This window comes from Gossypium raimondii, chromosome 6, assembly GCF_025698545.1.
Source record: "Gossypium raimondii isolate GPD5lz chromosome 6, ASM2569854v1, whole genome shotgun sequence".
NCBI lineage: Eukaryota > Viridiplantae > Streptophyta > Magnoliopsida > Malvales > Malvaceae > Gossypium > Gossypium raimondii.
Genome location: NC_068570.1, coordinates 10,512,169 through 10,539,416, shown reverse-complemented (window position 1 = coordinate 10,539,416; position 27,248 = coordinate 10,512,169). Strand labels below are relative to the sequence as shown.

The following is a 27,248-nucleotide window of genomic DNA, read 5'->3' as shown; positions in this document are numbered from 1 at the left end:
TTAACTGACAAAATTAATTCAATAAAAGATAAAAAACTTTAAAATAGGAAATAAAACTCATATATGGGGTCGCACTTGGTGGATTTTAGAGATTCATTTTATTAACTATATAGATTTAAAATCTTCGCCTTTATCAACAAAGCCAAGTCCTCATTGGTATATGTAATTAAGGGTGAGTAAAACTCAATTTAATTAAAAAATCGAAAAAAATTTGACTTTTGAGTTAATCAAATCGAGTTATTCGATTTATTTGGGTTATTTGAGTAAACTCGAATAAGTAACTTGAGTTTCGAGTTCGAATCGAGTTGAATTTTACAATTCGAATAGCTCAAATAATTCGAATAATAGATTGGTGTAACTACCCCTTTGGTCCCTGGCAATTTTGAAAATGAGTAAATTGGTCTCTCTCAACAAAAAATACAATAAAATAAATTTCAAAAATTCAAAATATTTATAAAAATTCTAAAATTTATATTTTTAAGAAATTATAAAAAAATTTTAAAAATTTTCTAAATATATATATATATATATAAAATTCTAAAATTCATGACGGTTGTTGGATTTGGGAGTTTTAGCAAAAAGATTAGCTCATGCCCTATATTGGAGGCAAAATTATGGGGAGCCTAGGAGGGACTTTTGATCGCATGGGAGAAGGGTGCTAAGAAAGTTATGATGGAAATGGATTGCAAAGAAGTAGTCGATATTTTCAAAAGAGGTGAAGAGGAGAGTTTGCTAATATCCAGAAGAATTCAAGGATTCATATCACAATCTTGGTTAGTTCTGATTAAACTTGTGCCACAAGAACTTAACAAAGTGGCTAACGGGCTAGATAGATTTGATATTCCTCCTATTATTGTCTATGATTTATTTGTAGAAGAGAGAGCTATGGGCCTGAGTGCCAACTAATTCTGGTTTCCTTTTCTTTTTATAAAAAAATATTTTTTTTGAAATAATAATTTTAGGGCCTAAATAAATAAATAAATAATTCAAGTTTATCATAAAATTTTCAAATATATATAATTTTAAATTTATGTGCTATAAAATGAAATTAGTTATATTATAATAATATTTTAATTTAATATGTTTAATTTTTAAATTTTACTCGATTTAACTTGACTCAATTTTATTTTAATCGACTCAATTCAAAAAAATTCAAACGAGTCGAATGATAAAATAAAACTCATCAATTCAATTAACTTAAAATCTTTTCACTCAATTGGATCGAATAATCGTATTTGAATCAAGTAACCAAGTATGTAAATACTAACCTTAAAATAAAAACCCCAAAACCAATCCTCTTGAATGTCGTGTCCCTTTAATTTTACAAGGGTGATTGTTCTTCTTTTTAGGTTTTTTTTTTTTTTTTTTATCTTCATAACAACAATAGTAGTATATCTCCCCCGCTTCGTTAAGAGTTTCCAGAATTTTTCATTATTATTACCTATTTATTTAATAATAAATAGCTATTTGAATTTTGCTAATCAAAATTGAATAATTATTTAATATTAGATACTAATTTTAACTTTTTTTATAAAATATTCATAAAAATTATATGTTGCTCAAAATTTAGACAAAAAATATAATCTTGAGTTCAAATTCCATATTATATATATATATATATGGAGGAGAAATTCATTTATATTAGTGTAAATTTAAGTAGTTTTACATTCATTCGTAACTTTTATACGTTTAATAATTTTAAAAGTCCAAACATCATATTTCATACTCTAATCATGTAGATTATGCATATCAAGTTTAGCATAAATTAAAAATTTCTAACTATTTATTTTACTAAAAACTTTCAATAGTTGTATAAATTAGATTGATATGATAGAGATATTGAATTAATTAAAAATTTATATGCATAACAAGTACAAATATTTTGATAAATTCAACGGTTGGATTGCTAAAATATTTAACATCCAAAAAATTACGAATGGTGTAAAACCACTTAAATTTTACATTGGTGTAAATAGATCCTCCCCATATTTATTTATTTTTCTAGATTTTATATAAAAGAAAAAGAACACTATGCTGAAATTAATATTTGGTGCTTTATGAAAATAATGGGGTTTTGGTAATTTAAAATTGAGTTGGAATCCAGTTAATGATCGTCACCAACTCAATCAGGCTCTTAAATAATAGTATAGGTTAATACAAAAGTAATTATTTGAATGCTCTTATTTTTAACTTTTTCTCTAGTTAATGGGATGCAAATCTTAAATCAATTTGTGACACAATGTGCAAACTAAGTAATAACATTTTATTTAGGGACAACGTAAATGCAAGAAAATCTCTCGATTCTCTTGAACAATTCCTTTACTTCTTGATTCATTTCCACCAAATTTTACAAAATAATCATGTTTTCTCATCAATTTCTTCATTACTTCAATGAGGTCATCATTTTCTTTTCTTTCTCTTGTTACAATTTACATCAATTTCAAATTTTAGTTATACCATTAGAATAAAGAGTTTTAAATTTGGAAAGGTTTTGGGTGAGTTTTTAGAAGTTGAGTCAAGCTCTAAAAAAAGAAAGTAAGATATTTTTGGTGTTTTTGTTGAAAGAGTATAAGTAAAATATTAGATTTTATTTTGAGGAAGTACAGATTCGAGTAGCGTCTCGTGTTTCATTGATTTAAGATTTTTATTGTTTTGGTAATGAACTTGAAGCGAAGGAAGTTAATTGGTGAGAGTCCGACAGCGAAAGTAGTGGAAGCATAGTTGATTTTAGTTTGTGCGTTCTAATTTTTGATATATATATATATATATATTTTTTTTTTTAATTTTTATGGTGTTAGTGTTGTATGTCTAATTGATGAGCAATACGGTATATGCGAAGTCCAAGTTGAATCTAAGATAAAATATGTGAATGCTGATCTATGTTATACTTATTTGAAATGACAATTGAGACTAATGCTTTTAATGATTTTTTTTATACGTTTTTGGAGATTAATTATGTTGAAAATATATGTACCTTATTAAATGATATTTGATAGTTTTTGGATATAGTTGGTATGTCATAAGATCTGTAAAGTTCTTTAAAGATTTTGTGTTTAAGGTTTGCTAAGTGCGCCCGAGAAATTTGCTTTGTGGCACTTTGCGCAATTCTTGAGGAATGGTTGGTTAAGTCGGTTTATATACATTTCGGAAATTCATTATATTGTATGCCTTATTATTATGGTTATGCACTATTGTTTGAAGATTTGATTAGATATCTATGTATCTATTTAAGATTCTTGGTTAAACCTGCGTTTTTTTAGTGTAAATTTAATTGGTTTTTTAATTATTTCAGAATTTTTTAAAAAAGTCTTTGTAAAAACCATAAGATCTAAGTGTTTTTAAAAATATATTTATTGGTATCAATGTATACATATATATAGATAATCATAATAAATTTAAATTTTGGTTTAATTGTGAATTCCATCCAGTTACTTTATTTTTATGAAAACTACAAAGTTAGTCTAATTGAGTAGTAACGTTGAACCTTGACAGTTCATTAACAAATAGACTAACTTCTTAGTTTTTATAAACTACGAGCTTCAAACTTTGACAAAATAAAGCAGAAGGACTAACTTCTCAATTTTCATAGTTAGATCTTTAAATTTTACATCATCTAATAAATTCTTTTATTAATTAAAAACTGAAAAATAAAACCAGTTTAATTATAGAGAATAAAGAAATTTAAGGATGACTTTAGAAAAGAAAACTGATTAAACATGAAAATTGGGTGAAATTGAACTTATTTTATTTTAAATTTTTACTTGTTTAGCACAAGTAAATAAAGTCATAGACATTAAAGAAATTTAAGGATGAAACACGATTTTGAGTTAAATAGGACTTCTTATTTTATTTTATTGTTTTGCTTTTAGCACAAGTAATCATATTTTTACCTTCTTATAATAATGTAGGAATAAAGAAATTTAAGGATGTGTTGAGAGAAAGAAGAAGGGTGATATTGAGTTAAAATAGCCAAAGTTTAGGCCTAAATTTGGTAGAATGGAGCAGAAAAAGGCTAAGAAGATTGATCATGAGGAGTATAAGGAAATATATGGGGCTGCGTTATGTATTAGTTCATTCAAGCATTTGATATTAAGCCCTGAAAGTGCAATGAATTTGCAAGCATCATTGCAAGCCACCATTGACATTCCTCGGGTGCCGAGTCTTAATGGCCTCATCGGAAGGTGCAGCCAACCCTTTGAGAAGCAGCTCACTGAAACTGATGTGAATTCCAAGCAATGCAGGCTTTCAATCAATAAGGTTGATGTGGAGAATGCTGTGATGCCATTGTTGAAGGAAGAGGAGGATGTTGAGAAAGGGATTCGGGTCAAAGTTTATGATGCCAACGGGAAAGAGTACCCCATGACTCTCAAGCTTTGGGCGCATAAACTTCATGTCCTCAAAGAAGGTTGGATTGAGTTTTGCACTGATCATGCTTTACTTGCGCATCAAGATTTTCTTAAACTCTGGGTGTTTAGGAACCTCCACACACAGGATCTTTGCTTTTTCATCACTTCAAGAAGATTGCAGGAGTTTCAACCTATTAAGAAGAGAAGGCTCAATGCCTGAATTTCAGCTCACCATGCGTCTCGGTTCTGTCGAGAGTCTTATGGTTCACAGTTCGAGGGGTGTATCGATAAGTTCAATATTGTTTCCGTTCGAGATTTTGTCTTCTTACTCTATCAAAAGCCCTAACAAGTTCACAAAATAGACAAAATCATAATAAACTTAAGTGTTTGCACATGATCTGACGTAACCCTATGACCTATGGCATCCCCATCAATGACTTATATGTCATAGGTAATGAGGTTGAGTCAGACCATGCATAGACTCTTTAATTTGTTATGGTTTTGCTCATTTAAGCTTCGAGGAATTACCACTTTGTGAATCCGCTAGGACTGATCGGGACAATAATGAACTTCTTGATACACCCTTTGACTTGTGAACTTGTAAGGCTCTCGATAGGGTCAAGACACATCAATAAAGCTATTAATACTACATATATTAGGATTAGAAAGTAGAAAGGAACGGAGTATTCTATTTTATTTATATAAAGTATATTAAATGTTGGAAATAATAGGAGAAAAGATGACATAGGGAATAATATCCTTTCTGGAAGTTCTAAATAGTTTTGTTTTGATGCTTGTTTGCCATACATTTCACTTAGTTGTGTATACTCTTGTTGAATGAATCTGCAGATAGAGGCTGAAATCTCATATATTAATCTCATAATGATTAACAACTTAACAGAGTAATGATTGGTGACATGACATGATCATTCTCTCTTTGGTTACCACAAAAAAGATTTGGTGAAGAAACATGTTTGCTAATGTTCTGTTTCATGCTCCACGTAAGGAGTGGCATCCTCTGTCACCAACATTCTCTGGTTTCTCAGTAAGTTACTGAACCAGATTTTGCATGTTCCTTTATCAATAAAATATTGTTCAACTACCACTTCAATTCCATTTAACTGCTTTGTTTGCATTTTTGTTGCATATAAATTGTTAAATTCTTTGACTTTTTCCAACTTTTTGTATATAAATCGTTAAGAGAGATGAAAATCATAATTAGCCCAATCCTTGTAAAGACAGACCAAAAGAACTGAGCATTGCTTACTTGCAATTTTGCATTAAAAATATATGCATGTAAAGAAACTATACAGCCAAAGATGAGATATAAAATTAGAGCAAGTTTTTATTCACATGCATGGTGTTTAATTAGTTAAACAAACAACAAATGTAAATCCTTAAACATCTTTGGACATGATCAAAGTGAGAACAAACTCAAAAAAATAGGGGTAAAAATGAAAATTAGAAAAGATTTTGGAGATGGACAGATAATATATGTACATACGTGTGGTATGGTGAGCAGCAATAAGAATATATATATGTAGTCGCATGGTATATATACATATATATTTGTTAAATCCTATTAGGTAATTCACAACATTTTCTCACATTTTTCAGTGTAGTGTTTTGTTTAAGTGAGCATGTGATAGAGCAAAGACAACCTTGGTTTTTTTTCTGTCTTCATTCAGGTGACTTTCTCTTTCCTCATTTTTCTTACTGTTTTTTTTTTCATTTTTTTGGGGGTTCTTTATTGAATCTGTGCAGGGTTTTGACAAAGTTTAATGATTTTTACAAAATGGGTTTCTGGTTTTGTTTGGATCTAATTATGAATTTTTAGTTCAAACTGATTCGGGTTTGATTTTATTTTCTTAAATATCTTTATTTCTGGGAATAGATCTGGAATGTTCTTCTTTTTACTGATAAATGAATGTCGAAAATAAATTAAAATACATATTCTTGCTGCCAATTGCGATGCTTGTTCTTGTTCTTTAAACCCCTGCCTCTCCACTAAAAAACATGAGCACTTTAATTTTTGTTTAGCTTTACTTTGCAGGGTAACCATTGGCACTTCCATTATGTTTTTGTTTTCGTGTGTGTGATTTTTTAAATTAATCTCCTTTAACCATTTTTTCCCTAACATTATGATTTGGTAAGACTAATATGAAAATGGGTTTGTTACATTTTGGTAGATTGAATTCAGATTAAACCTAAAGTTCCTCTTTTTAGACGCCATCGCCGAAGAAAAATAAGTAGTTGTTTCATTGTAAAACTGTTTGGAAGTAAGTGTTCTTTTAATCTTCTTGTATTTCCTATCTGGCTTTTGTGCAGGCATGCAAGTTTAAGATGGTTCTAGCATATATTGAAGTTGTATTATGTATTCTATAATAGATGTTCTGTAGGGAGGATCGGTAGAGGTTATACCTGGAACTTTGTGAATGTACTGTGAATTGATATAGAATGGAGGATGAAAATGGGCTGGAGCTTAGCTTGGGTCTATCTTACAGTGCGTTGTCTGCCAAATCTAAAGGCAAAATTAGTAGTTCTTCAGATACTAGGACAGAAGAAGGCGATAAAGGCGTCGAAATTGTGGATGACTTTAAAAACTTTCTTCAAACCAGAACCCAGAAACAGGACCCTGGTGTCAGTTCTCACAGAAGTGATCCAGTGAAACCTTTGGAAAACTTCTTTAATGATCTTTCCAAGGCTGCTGGTGATGCAGAAGCCTCTGTGAACTTGAATGGTAAGCGTAAGATTTTGTTTGATGAGATAAACAATCCAAAGAAGCTTGAGAGAGAAGCTCACCATGTGGATTTATCTGAAAAACCCAAAACATCACATATCTCCATGACAACAGAAGATGGCTCTACTGCGGAGAATGAAGATGTAGCTGAGTCTGAAGTTGAGGGTTCACCCTTGAGGCTAGTTTCACGTCATGATGATGGTTCCAAGCGGTTTATTGGAGTTAGTGATTCTTCTGAGGTGCCGAAGGAGGTTAAGCTTGGAAACTTGAATTACGGCAATCCATGCCCGGTTCAATCTGTAAATGTCCTGAATGTGCCATTTTCATTAACAATGAAGCATTCTAACTCTCCTGGAACCCCCAGTTCATCAGGTCATACACTACCTGGCATGATACATAGTAGGCCTTCTGGAAATGGTGAAGGGTCAGTGAATCCTGGAAACTTGCCAGTTATGTTTGGTTATTCACCTGTTCAACTTCCACTGTTAGATAAGGATAATCCCTGGGGTACGGTCTCTCACTTACCACAGTTCCACCCGATGTCTGTTGGAAAAGGTCCACCTAATTCTGATAAGCATAGTGATGGATTGAAAATATCACAAGGTATCTCTTTCTCCCTTAGCTTGAGGATAGGAAAAGAAAAAGAAAACGAGCAATATGATGTGATTAATGGATGGATGTGATTTGTAATATATGCCTACTGATCTGTTTTTTCTACACTTCATTGAGAGCTCCGAGTTATCATATATTAAAAGTATCAAGTATATACTTTCATGCATTTTGAAACCTTTTTGCCCAGACAAGAAAGTGAGATTCAAAATATTCTTGAAGCTAAAGGAAAATCACTTGTTAGTATGTGTTGAATAATCTAGTACATAAATGTATGAATGAATTCTATATGATACTTATTTCAGCATTTTATTCCAAGAACTTATTATTTTTACATTTGTGCCGTAATGATTTTCAAACACTATTTTACCTTTGTGTATCATCAAGGCTACTAATTGTTAATGAACTTTCCCTTTGTCTAATGTAGCTTCTGTGCATACAATTGTGCGCAATTCCTCTGAGGCTGCACAATATAACGGTGGAACATTCAAGCAAGTCAAAGGCGAAGGTAAACAGCATGCCACAGAGGAAAGCTCCTGTACTCCGGTAGACGAAGATGTAAAAGGAAGCAGCAGCATGAGTCTCAGAGCAAATGCTCCATTGGATCAACCTACAGCAGAAGGCGTAGTAACTCTTGATTTTTCAATCATAAAGCCTGGTATTGCCGCAGACCTGAAATTTGGGGGATCTGGTTCTTTTCCAAATTTACCATGGGTTTCAACCACAGGTACTGGCCCACACGGTAGAACAATTTCTGGCGTCACTTACAGATTCAGCGCAAACCAGATAAAGATTGTTTGTGCTTGCCATGGTACCCAAATGTCCCCTGAAGAGTTTGTTCGGCATGCCAGTGAAGAGTGCACTGATCCAGATAATAAAAACCGTTTGGCAACATTCCCTAGTACCAATCCTGCCGGCTCTGCTCAGACCTGAAGCGTAAAATGGACATGCAATCAAGTGTGACATTGAAATACACGTGTGAGTCCTTGCTTTCCTCACTGAATATAGTTATTTGTTTCCTTTCTCAGTTGTATCACTGCTGCAGTTAAATACTGCATTTGTATGTAATAATATTTGTAGCATCATTTCTTTGTCTAATTATAATCTGAAACATCATTTCTGACATGCTTTTATAGCAGTAAAGGAGACTTCCCCACCACTTTGGTTTTATGATTCTCCTTTAGAATGCAATACGTGTTTTTATATTTATATGTATATACATATAATGCAGGCAGTTGAAGAATTTTATTGGCAGCCATGTTTATTTATAGCATGATTGGTTTTTTTATGACAGCATAAGACCACAAGTTTGGTACCGTATATTGGCTGTCTCAGAAAACGCCACCAGGGCCGAGTCCAAATTTTGTATGCAATCAAAAAGTCTCTCCACTATGTCATCACTTCCGAAATTTTAACATTTTAAAAAAGGCATGCATTGCAATATGAAATAAAAATAAAGGAAGCTGCCAAACATTAAAAAGGACGCTCTTTTAGGGGAGTGACATGTTTGTCAGGATTGGGACCATGCTTAACAAACCAATGTCAAACTACCCCCACATGGTCTAATATATATATATATATATATATATATATATGTACATGTTTCAGCTTAAATGCTAGCAGGGAAGCAATAGAATTCTGGGTTCTGAGAGACGTGTTCTTCAATGATTCAATCTATGTTGATCAGTTTAGTTCTTATTTTCCTTTTTTTGGTTGTTGTTGATGCACAATCGTATTCAAGTGAGACTGATGCAATTTCAGGAGATGCTGTCTCAAATTTCCAACCGAGCCTGGCGGTTGTCATAGGTATACTCTGTGTCATGTTTGCCTTGACGTTTTTCCTGCTTGTCTATGCCAAATTCTGTCACAGTGCAGCAACGGTTCATGCTGATCATCATCGTCGAATACTCAACCGAACAAGGTCTCGGTCCTCGGGGATCGACAAGAAAGTTGTGGAATCGCTTCCTTTCTTTAAGTTCTCTTCACTTAAAGGATCAAAACAAGGGCTTGAATGCGCAGTCTGCTTATCAAAATTCGAAGATATTGAGATCCTAAGGTTGCTGCCTCAATGCAAACATGGCTTTCACATTGATTGTATTGATCAATGGCTAGAAAAGCACTCAAGTTGCCCTCTTTGCAGGCAGAAGGTCAACGCTAATGACCCAACAATCTTTACATATACAAACAGCATGCGGTTCTCAATGAACCAATCTGAGCTAAGAGAAGACTCCAACATAGAGCTGTATGTCCAGAGAGAGCAAGAGCATCACGGCTCATCAAGGTTCAGCATCGGAACCAGTTTCAGAAAATCCGAGAAGGGTGATATTGAAACCAAAGTTCTAATCCAAGAGGATGATGATGATGATGGATTCCATAAGGTCAATCATAAGATCATTGTATCTGATGTAGTTTTGCAAAACCGGTGGAGCAGTGTAAGTTCATCCGACCTGATGTTCTTGAGCTCAGAGATGCTTAACGACATGTCGAGCAACAGATTTGTGTCCCTGGACATAAACAAGGAGCAGTGTACGAAAACAAGGACAATCGAAAACGAAGGAATTACGAAGATCAAAAGGGAATTGGAGATAAAGAGACTGTTAAACAAGCCAGTTTCAACTCCTGATGTGGCTTTCACATCGGATTCAGCAGCTAGTACGAGTCATGCTGCATCAAGGATTACTAACCAAGTTGAGAAAAGATCAATGTCGGATATCACTGCTTTATCGAGGTTTCGAGACGATGGTAGGAGGAACAGAAAAAGTGAGTGTTCATTGCCTGAAAGGTACACAGAGGAGGAAAGGAGAAGGCTGCTTTGGTTGCCAATAGCTAGAAGAACAGTGCAATGGTTTGCCAATAGAGAAAGGTGTGAACAACAAATTCAGGGTCCAACACACCATTTAGATGTTTGATTAATTGACTAATAGTTGCATTTTGTACATAATTTCACTAGGCAGGCACAGCTACACATTTCCAAAAAAACATTTTCCTTCTTAATTCAGTATTTTACTAAGATCGCTGTTTGCTTGTTGGCTTTTACTTCTAGAAAAAAAAAAAGAAAAAGAGCCTGCTTGCTAACCTGGTTTTCTGAATTAAACATGTAATTTATTAAAGATTGCCCTGGTGGCTGGCAGAACCAAGGAATCTTGATTTAAGAGGATCACATATGATCTGCCCATCATACAAAGTTGGTTTTGTTGAAATGTTAACTGTATCTTCCATATTTATTTTATGATGCATGTTTGAGGTTTGAAATTGTCTCTTTTAACAATATATCTTTGAGATTCGAACATGTGTTCTCCATTTTAAGAATGCAATATATACATCTAAACATATATAACTGAACTTCACAACTATTTTTATTTAGTAATTGGTATATTGATCCATATAGAGTTTAACATTTAAGGGATAATATCTCATATATATTAATGATAATTATTTAATACAAATTTAAATAATGATTTTTAATTTCGCCCACTATCCAATGCATCAAATAATAATAATAATTAGAACAAAATTTGCTTTTGTTTTTCTCAAACAGTCATTTGTATTTAAAATAAAAATAAAAAGAATAAATTGTGTAAGGAAGCTTTACCAGTAGTGGTAGGGTGGTAATTATGGGGAACATGGAGCAAAATAATCAAACTACAAAAAGAGACAAAAAGCAATGAGATAAGAGATAATTAACAAAAGATTTGACTCACATCTAAATAATCAACTTGGCTGCAGACATCTTCTTCTTTATTTATTAACTTATATTACAAGATTATAATTCAATTTGCTATAAGTTAAGTCAGATGTTACGCACCAACTGATTTCACTACCCATGCTTTGTCCCTTTGCTTTGGATCATCTCACAGGGAAATTCAATAATTCAACAAATCTAAATGGCGGGCGGTTTCTTAAATTAAATCCTTCTTTTAAAATATTGTTTCCCCTCTCTAAATCTCTGCCATAAGATCTGGATATTACTTCATCTGTTGTAATATTAACGCAAGTGCTGTGTCCCTCTTTCTTGTCCTGCTTTGGCGGAATCTCGGCTATTATTAGGATGCCATCTGTTTATATTCAAACACAAATCTCAAAATTATAAATAAATTTTGATCTAATAACATTAAATAAATTTTGATTTTATATACAATTGTATATATAAAATTTTAATTCAATTTTTATATACCAATAATTTAAATTTACATTAAAGTGTAGGGTTTATGAAGACGGAAAATGATGCCAATGAGTAAACTTGAGGTTTCTTTGAATGGAAGAAAGCAAAACTTTTTCATACAATAAGTCTAAACATTTAGAACTCATTGTTACTTGACCAAATATCACCGAAAGTACCTGAAAAAGTGGGGTTCAGTTTACTGCAGCTGATTGATAAGGATGTAAATGTTTGCTTCTATGGTGTTTTTCTTTGTCCGTAACCCCTTTACCAGTTTGGCACCACTCGGTTATCAAAGACCAGCCTGAACGCAGGGCTAAAACCTGCAACACCATAGGAAAACATTAAAGGGGACCATTGCTACTCGTTTAAAAATATTCCGAGGCAGCAGACAATTGAATACCATAGAGGAAGACCATGTGAATAGAAGCAATGATCACCTGTTTAGCCTTTGGCATTTATAACTTCAGCAAATCCTGGTTTCTGGCTGAGAAAATACCTTCCAAAATTGGTATGTCCATGTGAGGATGCAGGACACCACAGTCAAAGGAGTCTCCACGAGAAGTTTAATTGCAGTAGCTGTGTTTCCTATGCAAGAAGCCTCACTCAAATGGCATATCGTTGATTTGGGAAACTGGAGAATAGAACTGTCAGAGTAGAACATAATAGAATTCAACAAAATCAATCAAAACAGGATATAAAAGACTGAAACTAATTGGATGGCAACATATATCCCAATCCAAAGATCATATTTCTTTTACATATTGTCTTGAAAAAACACCTTACTTTGCTTTGCATCGGAGGAGCATGTCAATGGAGTAGGTAAATGAAGCACTTGTAGCTTCTTGAAGCCGATTTCCTAGGTCAGTCAGTCAATGAACCTATCGTTAATGCCCCTTGTACTAAAGGGTATACTTAGCTATGCCTGAACTATTCATTTCCCTGATAGATCTCTGTGTCTGACTAATATTTAGACATAATAATTATAGATATATCCTTCAAATATATTAAAATACTTTAGAAAAAATTCGAATAACATAGGTTACTGTAGAAAAGGTCAACGGGGGCATACCTCTGCTTGGGATCTAAATGCTAGCATTATCGGTTTTTCTTTGTCCATAACTTCTTTAACCGGATCATGCCACTCATTATCAAAGGCCAGCCTGAACATAGGGCTAATAAACTTGCAATGCTATAGATAAACATGAAACGGGGCTATCACTGTTTGTTTGAACATTTTCTGAGGCTGTGGTCATTTGAATACCATAAAGGAAGACCATGTAATAGAAGCAATGACCACCCACCAACTAGAGTCCCGCACCAAATGCAAGGGGACTGTATCCTTTCATGTTTACAATATCAGAAAATCATTGTTTCGAGATGAGATATGCCTTATAAAATCAGCATGCCCATGGAAGGATGCTACATTTGAAGAAGTCTCAACAGAGGTATGCTTGATATTGTCTTTCAAGAATAACTGGATTTTCCCCAAGAGGTTTGATCAGAGTAACCATGTTTCCCTTGCGAGAAGCCTCAGTCAAATAATGTCATCCATGTCAGAAACTGAAGTTAAAACTTTCATGACGCATCTCAGATAAAAGCCATGATAAGCTCCTGCGTCAAATCTCAAGAAATTGATGCAACCAATCAAAGTAAGAGATAAATTTCAACTGTAAAACTAATGGATGGCAAAAATACCTCAAAATGAAGATTATTTTTCTTTTATTGTCCGCAAAAGAAAAATATAAAAAAACCTTACCTTCACTTTTGCATCAACATGTTGAAGGGTCTAGGTAATACCTCCTTGCTAGAAACGCTGCTTAAATTTCTTGAAGCAGAATTGCTAAGCTAATCTGTCAATGAACCCGTAGTCAGTGCCAATGTTCCTGAATCAAAGCGTGTGCCTGATCTCTTGACCCATTTTTAGACATAATAAATATAAGAGATATCCTCCAAATTTATGAAAAAGTTGAATAACATAGGTCACAGCAGAAAAAGTCAACGGTGGAATATCTTTGCAATATAAATTACAGAGGTCAATCATAGATTAGAATTCTCAAACAACATATCATATTCCATACATCTATGAATATGATGACCCAAACGGTAAATGCCTATTAATTATCTACTGCTACCAATGTATATAGCTTGATTTACAAGAAACCCTCATTTACATATTTACCCATTTAAAAAAGTGGGAAATATGTAAAAAAAATTGGAGATTTTAAAATAAAAGCCTGATAATGGAGCTATCCACTGAATAGGTTATATGGCCAACTAGCTGAGATATTCTTCCAATGCTACTCTGAATTCATGGCACTGAAAAAAGGAATCACAGAATTATAAGCAATCTAAGGCCGGCAACTTTATACTTGAATTACTGCAATGATATCTCTGCCTAGTTTCTGACGCACTGGTAGTCAGTCTCACCACAAGGAATAGAACTCCACTTGGAAACTGTCGGCAAAAAGGATGGAAATGCATATAAGTCGTTCTTCTACCAATCATCAAGCCAGTCCGGAACATTGAGTTCTGCAATATCCTGAGGTGGGGAAGCAACAGCAACAGGGCAATCCTCAGAATGTATTTCCAAATGTTGAGCTACACGAGAAGCTAACTCTTGTGGAACAGGACAAGTCCGATCTTTGATCCCTTTCCAGTCAACACCATCAAACCACAGATGACTTCTAACAGAAGAGGAGCCATGGCTTCCCAGTCTTGTCTTTTCATCAACTTCAAGTAACTGAAATTTTATTTTAATACAAACATGTGAGGGATTCTATGATTCCTATGAGGAAGTTATGAAGAAATGGTAATAAAAAGACCTTAGTTATTAGATCAACAGCTTCAGGGCTCAAATTATGTGAAAGAATAAAGTATCCTCTTGCAATCTTTGCAAATGTATCGAGCTCGCTTTGTCTCCATGACCCAAATGGCATTTCACCTTGCAACAAGAAATAGATCAGGACTCCCAGGGCCCACCTGCATGTTAAATATTTCAAAAGACTAAAGTCATAGAAGGGGGGGAGAGAGGAAGAAGAGAACTCTGATCAAACTGCAGAAACTATTTAACCTCAATGGTAAGAAAGAGTAGATTAAGGCCCCACCAACCCAACCAAAGGTCTACTGCGTTGAAAATTCCTCTTTAAAACCCACAAAAAATTTCAAGAACTAATATTGAAACCTGTGGTGTATTACGTGACAGGTAAAAGATATTACCAAAGAAAATTTGCGTTTTTACCCTTTAGTAAGCCAATATAACACCCCCTTTGTTGTAAGACAATTCTAATGCACTAAATAACTCCTGGTTGAATTAAATTTCTTTTCTTTATGATATTGGTTAATGATCTCCTTTTAAACACTACTCTGCTTCTTTAACAAGCTAGTAATGTTGTAACTTTGTATTATTCAATTATATTCCTTTACATGCTAAAGAAAGCATGAAGACGTTTATGACAAGCTAGACAGAAGGAAAATAGTACATGTTTTTACCAGTCAGCAGGAAGACCATGGCCCTTTCCCTGAACTACCTCTGGCGCTAAAGAGTCTGCCATTCCGCAAATTGTAAATGTTCTCTCACTAGATAACTTCTTTCCAAATCTGAAGTCAACTAGCTATAACACAGCATAGCAAAACAAAAAATGATGATGATGATGATGATTTAGCTTTGATCAAGACATCAAGTATAAAATAATATCTGTTCAAATACCTGTAAATGGCCTGTTTTGTCCAACATTAAAACATCTGGAGACACACCTCTGTAAAGCACGCCATTCTGAAATTCAAATGAAAAATGGATGTAGAAAGACAAACTGTAATAAATAACAGATGCACCAAAAATGAGCAAATGAAGTAAAATAACAGGGCTGCTTGTAGAAATCTGACCTCATGTAGATCTTCTAAGGCAGAAACAATAGAGGCAGCACAGAACCTTGCCGATTGTTCATCTAGAGGAGTGTGAAGTATTGAAGCCAAAGGGCAAGCAAGGCATGTATTCAATAGAATTGCAGCATGCATTTGATCAGCACAAGTGCATAGCACCTCAGGCACACAAGCTGCAGAACTCATACTCTTCATCAGATCCTTCTCCTTTAAAACTTGTGCTTCTTTTCCTAGTTTTTTGATCTTCTGCTTTGAAAACCTCTTCAAACTAAGCATATTTTCTGCAAAAACTCATTAAAAAGGAACATTTCATCAATTTTTGTTCCAAGACATCCTTTAAAATCACTGCAAAACGCTTAACAAGCTTATTTTCCTAGAATCTCATTTTGCACCTAACCTCCCTGGGCATGTTTCTTCATGTAAGCATTCACAATCGATCTACTTATCACAAGGTACAGACAGAAAAGGCTAACTTTTAATTACCATTCCTGTGTAAAATAAATATACAGATATATAATAAAAACCAACCTGTGTCTCTTAGAAGTACAAGCCCAATCTCACTACAGTCAGTGGAATATAAACATGTTTTCCACTCCTGCATATGAAATTAAATGAGTTTAAGAGATTGCTTTATTGATGATAACGTTTTGCTAAAATTAACAAGGCAGAACTAAGCATTTCTTACCAACTGGGAGATGTTGATGATAACGTTTTGCTAAAATTAACAAGGCAGAACTAAGCATTTCTTACCAACTGGGAGATGCTAACTTTAGCAAGAGTTGATAGATCAATTTCTTTGAGAGAAGCCTTTGGCACATCTGGAGAATAGTCTCGAGACCTAAACAGCAACAAAACAATAATGCCATTCTCAATTTAAGGTATTGGAAGTTCAAATAAGAACGAAAAGAATAGAAGTTAATTGTTTTCCGGCTAGAGAACTCCAATAGCCTACATACAGAACCTTAAATGGAAGGTTGACGAGAAATATAAAATGAAACGCATCCTAACAAGAGAAAAGGAGGAAATCAAAGATGCAACATTCAGTACATGAGACTAAGACATACTTATGGTCATCTTGGGAAAGCTTTGTCAAAGGACCAACAACTGAATCAAACTTCTCCTTCGTCAAAAGAGCACACGTTACATCACCCACTGCAATGGCGCTTAAAGAACCAATCTGTTCCCCAAGAAGTGTCCATTCTCCAAAATAGCTTCCTTCTGTCTTTTCAACAGACAGTTCCTTGCCAATCTGTTGATCATTGTCCTCTTTGGGGTTATCAGACTTGAGACTACAGACGCTTGGACAGCTTAACAAATCCATATCAAAAGTAATTCTCACTTGCCCCTTCTGGATAATATACAATGCAGAGAGGCATTCATTCTGCAGCCATGCAAGAGAAATATAAGAAACAAGAATGTGAACCAAGAGAAAAAGAAAGAGAAAAATGAAACAAAGGAAAATAATATTGGAAGGACGAATGTCTACCCTATTAACTAAGGCCTGCCCATTAGAAAAGGAAATTTCAGAAAGAGAATCTGCAACATGACTCAGCTGTAAAATTGTCAATCTAGATAGAAGATCCACAGAGCGAAGCAACTTCAAGGATAACAAATTAGAAAACTCAGACATCAAAATTCCACGAAAATCTTCTCGTTTTAGAGCCCAAAGAGTTCCATTTGTCACAGCACGCACAGAGGCTTGGAGAGGCTTATTGTACCTGTATAGCAACAAACAAAATTTTCATGGTCAGCAAGTTGTATGGCATTTTTTTTTTCACCAGAAAGAGCAGTAAAATATCCCAGCCCTCAAGAAACCAACATGTTTAGCAAATATCTAAGAAAATATAAATATTCACCGAAATAATAAATGATAAGTGCTAACCAATTCAGCAAATTAGTGCTTTTTTTTGCTACCTCACAAAACTGGTGGTAACATGTTACTCTAATTTCGGTTTGCTACTCAGCATTTATTCTCTAGAAGCCTTTTAAATGTGCACTTCAATTTTCACTAAACAAAACAATTTGTCAACTTCAGAAAATAGAATTATATAGTTCTTTATTAACTATGAGGTGAGAAAGGAAAAAGAACAAACTATACATCAGTGCCAGCTCCCCAAATGATGATAACTTCTCAGCTGTATACTTCTGCAAAACCCTTGGCACCTCTCCATTTTTATCTTCCTGCAAGTATAGTTTCTAGTTACAAACTTAACTGAAAATAAACAATTACCAATGAACTAAGAACTCGTTATTAAATAGCAGAAAAAAGTGTGAACTGAGAAATAGAACATGACTTGACTGAGCCAAATCACAGTAAGTAATCTACAAGTTTAAATTCACAAGAGATTTGATAGGTTTAAATATAGATAACTTGTAATCATTATATATTTAACTATTAAAAAAGAAAAAACAAACCTGGGTTGCTAAGACTTCAAATTCTCCACTTCCGACAACATAAAAGCAGTCACCTTCACCACCCTGAAAAGTATAACAACAATCAGAGTCCTAAATCTATTTGTAACTATGACAAAACTACCTCTAGAACCGTATTTAAGATATCAGCTCCTTCATTCCTTGTATGTGAAGCCAAAGCAGTTTAACCAGGGTTTAGCTTTCTGAAAGAGAACTTAAACCAAAACCGGCCACAGGATGCTTATAAGGAAGAAGTTCTGAACTTCACACACTTAATGATTCAATTTATAATGGGTACATGGAGTTTTTTGCTGGTGACTTCTTCAAGCTTTAATTATGCTATCCATTACAACAACAGAGACATCTTTGTTTGGGATTCATAACTTACAGGAGAGTAATGAAGCAATTAAATTGCTCATGCAGTTAGAGGACAACTGGCAACATCAGAATTACATGAAATAGTAGCAATAAATGAAACTAAGTGCAAATAGAATAACTAACCTGTTTAATGACAATATCCCCTGGTTGGACCTCTACTCTTTGCATGCAATCCAATAAAACATGACACTGTGAATCCGTTAATTTTCTGAAGAGGAAATGGTCATGCAATGCCCGCTCTATATGTGCCTGTAACACAAATACAGAACCGCTTAGGTGAGGAAACACTTTAGTGAGTATACAAAACAACTAGAATATAACAGATGGCTTACTTCTTCTTCCCAAGTTTTCCTGTGAGATGGAGGTGGTGGCACCCAGACTTGCCCATTCTCCAATGAACTCTCAATTGCACGAAGACGAGCCCGTGATAAGTCATGCCTTGCTCTGTGGTTCCTCGAGCTCCAGCTAAAGGTTGAAGGAGATTCTGATCCTGTTGCCTCTAACACTTGAGGAACAGGAGGCCGTAAAATTGTAGCAGGTTTAGCTGTTTCACAATTAACCTGATGGGAGAGCCCATTGAGAAACAAATATAATACAAAGACAACAAATACATTTGATGCACAAAGCTTGCTCACTTACACCAGATAGCCCACTAATATGCACAACAATCACAGTAATATCATCAGTACGGGTTTCATACTGAAGCCAAAGTCGATAAGATTCAGCAACGATTGCAGCACAAGCATCACGAGGATCCTTGTATTTTGCAACCTGAAAAATATTAAGACAGCTACTGATGAAGAAAGAAAAGAACCAAGGAAAATCTAAATATTTGCAGCAAAGGGTGCATCTAAGAATAAGAACAAACAAAACATTCTAAATAGAAGGAAGCTCCTAAATAGTCATCAGTTCAACCGAATATTAAGCAACCTACGAACATTATGACTAACACAACTCATGTAATCATAGCAACAACAACTACTGAGCTGAAGTTATTTCCTAATAATCAACATTTTATATTAAAATAATTCCCTTACCATGTCAACCACTGTTTGACTAGAAAGGAACTCGAAAACCCCATCACTAGCAAGCACAAAGAAAGGGTGGTCTTCAGTAAGCTCCAACACAACAATCTCCGGATTCGCTACAACACCAATTGTCTCAGCAATTGAATCTCCAATACTCCTCGTAAAAGCCGTTCCAGGATACATCCCATTCGGCACCCAAAGCCTGGGAGGATCACCATCATCGCCTTCTTCCGTTCCCCAGCACTGTACATCTGGATTCTTCAACCCTTCAATTTGATCTAATGTAAGCACTCTCGCTCCGCAAAGCTTCACTCTCTCCATCTCATCAACTCGAAACGGCGTCTGATCAATTGACAAATCAACGGCCACGATTTCTTTCCCTCTTTTTTGCGCTATAACCGCTCTCGAATCACCAGAATTCGCCACGTATATCGTCCGACCACGAACTAAAACCGTTATAGCCGTCGTTCCGCTCATGCTATCATCCAAACTATCAGCGTGTAGCTGTGTGTTTGTCGTCAAATACGCAGCATCGCAAGCTTCGGTGGCGTCGACGTGGAATTTATTATTTCTTAATAAATTTTCGCATAATTTTCTTTTCACGAACTGCGAACACTCAGCTCCGAATTCACCGTGGCCGTCGAAAACGCCGAAGAAATGATCATCAGGATTTGTTCCAAACGGAGTGTGGATACAAAAACTGTCTTGATTAGCTTTATCTAAGGCATCTGGATAATAACCTCTTTGAGATAAGTAAGAATAGTTAAGCTCGAAATTGCCAGACGGAACCTTAACTGTTCGAGAGCCGTCCGGCGGAAGGAACTGAGCTGAAACCCTAGAAAGGCGAGTGATGCCAAGCTCGGGGTCACCAGGTAGGTTCAGGCTTAACTGAGAGTGAATTTGGTCTCTGTTTTCGTCGTCTTCGTTTGTAGATGTGGGTGAGAAAACAACAAGCTCCGCCGCGTTTGGCCTTACGCTTTGCGGCTCTTTGATTCTTGCATCTCTCGGCACGCAAATCTCGCCGATGCAAGCTCTGGAGTAAACGCAACCCATCACCCCACTGTTTTAAAAACAAAAGCTCAAGAAATGATTCACCTCATCGCCGTCTACAAAATGAACCTTTAATGAATTTTCAAAAAAAAATAAAAATCTAAAACATATTGAAATTTGTGATTTTGTTTCAATCTCCTCTGATTGCGCAGTAAATGCGGCGGTTTCTAACGAGTACGAAAACAAAATATTTGAATCAGAGAAAATAAATACATTTTGTAGACAAATTTTTAGGTACTGAGAACCGAAATGAAATTAGAAGATGAAAGAGGGAGAGAATTTTTAATCTACTGTTTTGAAAAACCGTTACAGAGAAGGAAAAACAAAAGAGTGAGTTTCAGACACAATGCAGCGTAAGTTAGCGTGAGGAGATTAAAGAGCACACCGGTAGCTTACGTGGAGGTTAAAAAGTTGGGGGGTGAGTAATGCTCCCATTCCAGTGTTTGGATGACGCGCTTGTTTTGTCCCGCATCTTGTAACTATGCTATTAAGTTTAACGGATGCCATACCCTGGCTTTTTAAACAAAATGATGAAAAACTGAAGTTTGGGGTTATTTCTTTTTTATTGTTAAATAGTTTGATTTTATTCGATTTGGAATTTAATCCAAGTTTAAAAAAGGTTTGTAACATTTAAAATTATAATCATATTCAATCTTGCCAAAACATGCCGGCTCTTCATTTTTTAGAAAATAGGGATGTTTGAAAGAATAAGATGATGGGTAGTTTTCGTTTGGAATGTTTCTATTGTCGCTATCATTCGTCCAATGCTTATAAAGTGAATAGTCCAATAATTAAGACTTTACGTCGTCGTTTTTGCATTTTAAAAATAAAAATGAGTTCTTTTTAATTTTCAAGTTCATTTTATTTTTAATAAAAATGACACTAAATGCAATTCGGATATACTTACCACATGAACAACTTTAGATTTTTGCCTGCCCTGATTTTGAATTGGTTCCGACTCTGAAACACAAAAATCATTCAGAGTCTAAAATTTAATAGGAGATCTGATTTTAATTGTTTTATTTTTTTTTATTTTGAAGCAAATAAAGTTACATTTTTGAGTTTAGACTTAAAACTTAATATATATATATATATATATATATATATATATATATATATATATATATATATCGTGACATTTTGTAAATATCTTGGACAAGGTAAATTCACCTCAAATTTGACTATATTTCTAAATTCACCCGCCCCAAATCCAAATTTAAAAGAAAATCAGGCCCTAACAAATCGAATCGGGTTGAAACCCGTCAAATGTATATTTTTTTGTCATCCCTACTTATCACCGTGATAATTAGATCATTAGAGATAATAAAAACTAAAAACAATTAATCACGAGATAATAAGTCCAATATCTCAGGCAAACACACAATTAAAGGAAAAATGATAAATAATATGATTAGGTAAAAATATTTTATTTGATATCCTTGCTTTCGTTTTCTTTTATAGATGTTTTCAATTTATTTTCTACCAAAAGAAAGTTTATTTGATGTTATTTTATGAAAGATAAAATTATTTGGAGACCTAACATGTTCAACAAGACCCACCATTGCATTTTGGCCATTATTTTTCGTCGAGGAATAAAATTTACACAAACGAAAGTTTTCGTATCTTCCAAAAGTAGAAAACTGAAAATAGCCTTCTTTTTTTTCATTTTTTTTATTTAAGGTAGAGAATAAACCAAATAAATGTTATAATAAATATGTATATAAAAGAAAGTAGGGAACATATGGAAACTTTGAGTTTAAGGATAAATATTTGTGTTTTAAATTTCTTTCTTAATTATTAGCCTATAATTAAGAGATGAAATAAAAAGAGAGAGAAAAACACTACTGCAAAATGGAATAAAATAGCAGTATGAACAAACCGGAGAAAGACTAATGAATTGATTCTTAAACTTAGCAAAAAATACAGTAAAGCATAGTAAATTTATAGGTTAAAAATACTAACCGATTGCCCTTAAAAAGGTGCAACTACCCACAAAAATTCCATGGAACTAAATTATTTAACTTAATAAATCAAAATCAAAATCAAAACAGAAAAATGTGTAAGATGCACTAAATTTTTTATACTCCCCCTTAGTGCATTTTTACAATCAACAACTCAAAGTGCAACTCTAAACTCTTCAAACTTAGGCTTTCCCACTGCTTTTGTGAAAATGTATGCCACTTGGTTATTTGTAGAGATTCCTTGCAACTCAATTTCTTGATTCAACACTTTTTCTCGAATGTAGTGATGACAAACTTCTATATACTTTTTTCGAGCATAAAGATAGGATTGGAAGCAAGTTTAACAACACTTTCATTATCACATTGGATCTATACAACATGCTCAACTTTACACAGCATATCTCCCGTCAAACTCTCAACCACATGCATTCTTGAACAGCCATGGTTGCTGCCACATATTCAGCTTCAGTGCTAGATAGAGAAGCCATATTCTGCTTCTTGCTACACCAAGATATCTAGTATTGAAACAATAGCCTGAAGTTGAATGTCTATTATTTGCATCTTCTGCCTAATCTGCATCAATAAAGCCTTTTAGTACAAAATTCTCACTTCTTCCATACATCAAACCATAATCAACAGAGCCTTTTACATGGCACAGGATTCTCTTTGCAACATCTATCTGAGTACTCATTGGACATTGTATAAATTGTAAGACTACACCAACAAAATAAGCAATTTCTAGTCTTGCGATAGTTAAATAAATTAAAATACCAACAAGTTGCCGAAATTTTGTAGCATCCTACAACAATTTTCCTACAATATGCCATAGTTTCCACCTCTTAAAGGCTGCAAAAGAAAAAAGTGTTCTTAGTGTTGCCATTTTTGCAACCGAACTGAATGTTTCCTCATAATCCAACCCATAGCTTTGAAAAATCATTATGCAACAAGTTGAGCTTTGCATTTATTAACAATTACATTCGATTTCCTCTTCAAGCAATGCACCCACTTGCAGGTAATAGGCTCACAATTCTTTGGTTTTGGCACCAACTCCCAAGTTTGATTTTTGTTTAAAGCTTCAATGTCTTCTAGCATAGTTGCTTGCCATTTTGGGTTATCTTTAGCTTCTTCATAACTTGTTGGTTTTTCTTCATCCATTGCTCCAATAAAGAAGCGTGAAGTAATGGAACATTTGTTGGTCTGCACCTTATAACTTTTCAGGTGTAAATCTAATTCTAGTTTAACAAACAAACTAGAATATGCATCTGAAACTTTAAAACGACAAAATATGAAGTAGTAAGCCACATTACCATACTAAGCACGTAGTGCTTGCTTAAGGCCATACAACACTTTCTTAAGCCTGCAAACATGACGGGGATGCTACATAGAAACATAACCTCTAAACTGTTTCATAAATACTTCATGATCTAGATCACCGTAAAGAAACGCAATCTATACATCAAGTTGTCATAGTTTGCACCTCTTAAAGGTTGCAAGAGAAAAAAAATGTTCTTAATGTTGCCATTTTTGCAACTGAACTAAATGTTTCCCTATAATCTAACTCGTAACTTTGAGAAAATCATCATGCAACAAGTCGAGCTTTGCATTTATTAACAGTTACATCTAATTTCTTTTTCAAATCATACACCCACTTGCAAGTAATAGGCTCACAATTCTTTGGTTTTGGCACCAACTCCAAAGTTTGATTTTTGTTTAAAGCTTCATTTTCTTCTAGCATAACTGCTTGCCATTCTGGTTGATCTTTAACTTCCTCATAACTTGTTGGTTTTCCTTTATCCATTGCTCCAATAAAGAAGCATTAAGTAATGAAACATTTGTTGGCTTGCACCTCATAATCCTTCAAGTATTGTGGTTGTCTCTTATCCCTTATAGATTTTCTTTGGGGTTATTGCTTACTACCTTTCACATTTGAGGTATTAAATGTTAAAGGATCTTCATCATTTGGAGCTTTCATGTTGCTTTCAAGCAGTAGTTGTAAGCTACTTTTCTCATCATCATGAACAACTTGTTGATAATAGGATGACACTTCATCGAAAACAACACCTCTGGAAGTGACATACTTCTTTGTTTCTGGATCCATACATCTCTATCCTTTCCTACAAGGATCATAGCTATAAAAAATACATTTTTTTTGTTTTTGGGCCAAGCTTGGTTCTTTTAGATTCTGGAATATGAATATAACAAATTGAACCAAATACCCAAAAATAATTTACATTTAGCTTGACATTATGTAAAATTTCAAAAGGAGATGTCTCTTTACCTGGCCATGGAGGCAGGCAATTTATTACATGGCATGCACATCGCACAGCTTTAGCCCACAGCTTTCGAGGAAAATTTTTGTCATGCAGCCACTAGAGACTCATAAAGAAAAGATGAGTCAACTTCTTTTTTGAAACGTCAAAAGGAATGTACTCATTCTTCAATCCTCGAATGAGAAATCGTCGTAACATGGCATCATTGATCTTTTCATCCACATCTAGTTCTAAAATTTCTGCACAAATACTTTTAACTCCTAAGAAATCTTTAGAAATAGACATACTACTGACCGCCTCTAGACGTACTAACGTCCAGAGTGTGAATAGTGCAACAAAATATATACAAATGAGGCGGTGTTCACAAGTATACATGTTAGGTTGTAATATAGTTACAACGAAGTAGGTAAGTACTCCGAGGATAGTACCCAAGGGATTGCAGTTTGGGGAAAACTATTATCAAACCAATTACCAAAAATAATTACTAATCTACTTGAGTCATGAATTAGTAGTGTTAATACAGAAGCAAGATGATGATAATATCAATAAACTAAATAAATTGAATTAAACCCAAATCTACTCCTAAGTTTATGTATTGGCTTCTCTTATCCCTTATTTTGATCATGCGAGTTCTTTTAGCCTATATTCAATTGTTTCACCTAATTAATTATTGATGTAGGGCTCTAATCAATCAACTAGTCATTATCCTAGCAGGATCTTCCGATATGTCCACTAGAATAATGAGTCGGCAAGAACTATTTATCTCTTGACCTCACAGTCTAGACCAGTGCGGGGCAAAGGTGCTCACGGATAGGCCATACTAATTTTGGGTTAATTCCTACCTAAATGACTTCCTAGGGTTTAAGTTCTTCCTCTCTCGATCAGCTGATTCGAAAAGAAAATCCTACCTTTCAATAAATTAATAAGATTAATACAATTGGAACATGTGAAATATATATAAAGTATAAATTGATTTTAATCTTTACACAAACATTCAATTAACAATGTTAAGAAAGAGATATAAAGAATAGATTAAGGGAAAGAGATGCTCATAAATTATCGATGAAAGCTTGGTTCCGGAACAATCTCCACTTGCGAAAGTTTCACTTCGGAATAGGATCCTTCGATTACAAGGACATAAAATAACCTAAGTAAAAACTAAGAACAAAATAAAAACCCTAAGTATATTTTTTGTCTCCCTAAAATTGTGTGTTTAAACTGATTACAATTGCCTTTATATAGGTTAAACTCGAAATATTAAAGTGCCTAAAATATTCTTGAAGTCCTTAGAGTTCGACTAGGACAGATACTCCTAATTTCCCTAAAAAACGTAATTAAAACGTGCAAGAGTTTTTGGGTTGCGCAGGGGATTGGTTGTAACACAGACTTGCGATGTTGCAACCAACCTCAAGAGTATGTCGCAACATAGGAGGGCTGTGTCGCGACATCGAGGGTAGTTTCACTCCAGAACTTGTTTTTGGCTTCTGTCTTTGATGTTGAGACATCAGTGTCTCGGTGTCGCAACATAGGCATCAGTTTTGGCCTGAATAAGCATCTTTAGCTCTCGACTTGACCTATAAGACCATGTGACCTTATTTAGATATATAAAATGTAATAAAAACTACTAAAAATCATAAATTATTACTTTAAGTATGAAAACCTAAATATATAATAAGATGCTTTGATTTAACTATCAAACAAGCTAGAGTTGTATGTAAAAAAATATGTAAATAATAGTGTATTTCATGGCAGATCAACTCCCTTGAGTTGATGATGCCAAATCATTTTTAGCAATTGCAATCTTGTTGTACTGTTTTTAGAAAATAGCCTCTCAAGTATCTTTCACACTTCTCTTGGGGAGTTGATATCCAAAGCATAGTCGATGAACTCTTTGCTAATTGAAGTTCTCAATGCAAAGAGAGCTTTGTCACACTTGATCATCCATTTTCTATGTAGTTTAGAATTTTTTGTAGTGTCTGTAGGAATTTCATCACCAGCTCCTGCAACCAAATGCCACAGGTCTTAGCCTTGAAGGTATGTTTCCATACACATTCTCCAATACTTGTAGTTTGTACCTACAATCTTCTCAGTATCGTATTGTGTGTTTGAATTGCTTCTTGCATTTTCCAACTCCATCTCTTTTTCCTAGCTCTCGATCTTCTCTAACAAGACAAATAAGACTTGATAGACAAGAAGAAAGAAAGTGTAAGTAAATAAAAACTTCAACAAAGCTCTAATACCTAAAATACATTAAATTTTTGACATAGGATCCATTATTAACTTAATTTAATTTAATTATATACATTTTAATTCAATTTAATCATATTATATAATAATTAATTTAATTATCTTATTATATACCTCACTATTAATCACATCATATAATAATTTAATTTGAGTTGATTTAAGAATC

General features: G+C 34.1%; 4 protein-coding genes across 7 annotated transcripts; 3 read left to right on the top strand and 1 right to left on the bottom strand.

The window, feature by feature from the left end:
• The first annotated feature begins 3,996 nt into the window (after positions 1–3,996).
• On the top strand, positions 3,997–4,566 carry LOC105771749 (putative B3 domain-containing protein At4g03170). The gene has a single exon (XM_012593152.2). The coding sequence runs from the start codon at positions 3,997–3,999 to the stop codon at positions 4,564–4,566; it is 570 nt and encodes a 189-aa protein (XP_012448606.1).
• A 1,301-nt stretch (positions 4,567–5,867) lies between these two features.
• LOC105772586 (ninja-family protein mc410) lies at positions 5,868–8,820 on the top strand. The gene is made up of 3 exons (XM_012593944.2): positions 5,868–6,034; positions 6,675–7,689; positions 8,123–8,820. Exons 2-3 carry the CDS (start codon positions 6,804–6,806, stop codon positions 8,626–8,628), a joined length of 1,392 nt encoding a protein of 463 aa, XP_012449398.1. The 5' UTR covers positions 5,868–6,034; positions 6,675–6,803; the 3' UTR covers positions 8,629–8,820.
• Positions 8,821–8,983: 163 nt separating this feature from the next.
• On the top strand, positions 8,984–10,895 carry LOC105772587 (E3 ubiquitin-protein ligase ATL42). Its single transcript, XM_012593947.2, has one exon. The coding sequence runs from the start codon at positions 9,360–9,362 to the stop codon at positions 10,602–10,604; it is 1,245 nt and encodes a 414-aa protein (XP_012449401.1). The 5' UTR covers positions 8,984–9,359; the 3' UTR covers positions 10,605–10,895.
• A 2,942-nt stretch (positions 10,896–13,837) lies between these two features.
• On the bottom strand, positions 13,838–21,119 carry LOC105773274 (protein phosphatase 2C and cyclic nucleotide-binding/kinase domain-containing protein). 4 transcript variants are annotated; one of them, XM_012595021.2, is made up of 16 exons: positions 21,001–21,119; positions 19,564–20,614; positions 19,166–19,297; positions 18,859–19,086; positions 18,650–18,775; positions 18,152–18,214; positions 17,835–17,917; positions 17,223–17,454; positions 16,801–17,117; positions 16,487–16,574; positions 16,265–16,331; positions 15,740–16,017; positions 15,564–15,629; positions 15,347–15,468; positions 14,680–14,836; positions 13,838–14,597 (listed from the first exon to the last, which is right to left on the bottom strand). In XM_012595021.2, exons 2-16 carry the CDS (start codon positions 20,605–20,607, stop codon positions 14,352–14,354), a joined length of 3,249 nt encoding a protein of 1,082 aa, XP_012450475.1. In that variant the 5' UTR covers positions 20,608–20,614; positions 21,001–21,119; the 3' UTR covers positions 13,838–14,351. The 4 variants fall into 4 exon arrangements, 2 of the variants coding, with proteins under 2 accessions (XP_012450475.1, XP_012450476.1); XR_008196820.1 differs by lacking the exon at positions 21,001–21,119 and having other exon boundaries at positions 14,580–14,597; positions 14,680–14,798; positions 19,564–20,949; XM_012595022.2 differs by lacking the exons at positions 13,838–14,597; positions 21,001–21,119 and having other exon boundaries at positions 14,696–14,836; positions 15,337–15,468; positions 19,564–20,949.
• Between the last annotated feature and the right edge of the window lie 6,129 nt (positions 21,120–27,248).

Coding starts and splice junctions, on each gene's coding strand:
- LOC105771749 (XM_012593152.2), top strand. CDS start 3,997: ATGGAGCAGAAAAAGGCTAAGAAGATTGATCATGAGGAGTATAAGGAA.
- LOC105772586 (XM_012593944.2), top strand. CDS start 6,804: ATGGAGGATGAAAATGGGCTGGAGCTTAGCTTGGGTCTATCTTACAGT. Junction 7,690..8,122: donor TGGATTGAAAATATCACAAG/GTATCTCTTTCT, acceptor TGTCTAATGTAG/CTTCTGTGCATACAATTGTG.
- LOC105772587 (XM_012593947.2), top strand. CDS start 9,360: ATGATTCAATCTATGTTGATCAGTTTAGTTCTTATTTTCCTTTTTTTG.
- LOC105773274 (XM_012595021.2), bottom strand. CDS start 20,607: ATGGGTTGCGTTTACTCCAGAGCTTGCATCGGCGAGATTTGCGTGCCG. Junction 18,215..18,649: donor GGGATATTGTCATTAAACAG/GTTAGTTATTCT, acceptor TATACTTTTCAG/GGTGGTGAAGGTGACTGCTT. Junction 17,118..17,222: donor GGCAGGCCTTAGTTAATAGG/GTAGACATTCGT, acceptor GCATGGCTGCAG/AATGAATGCCTCTCTGCATT.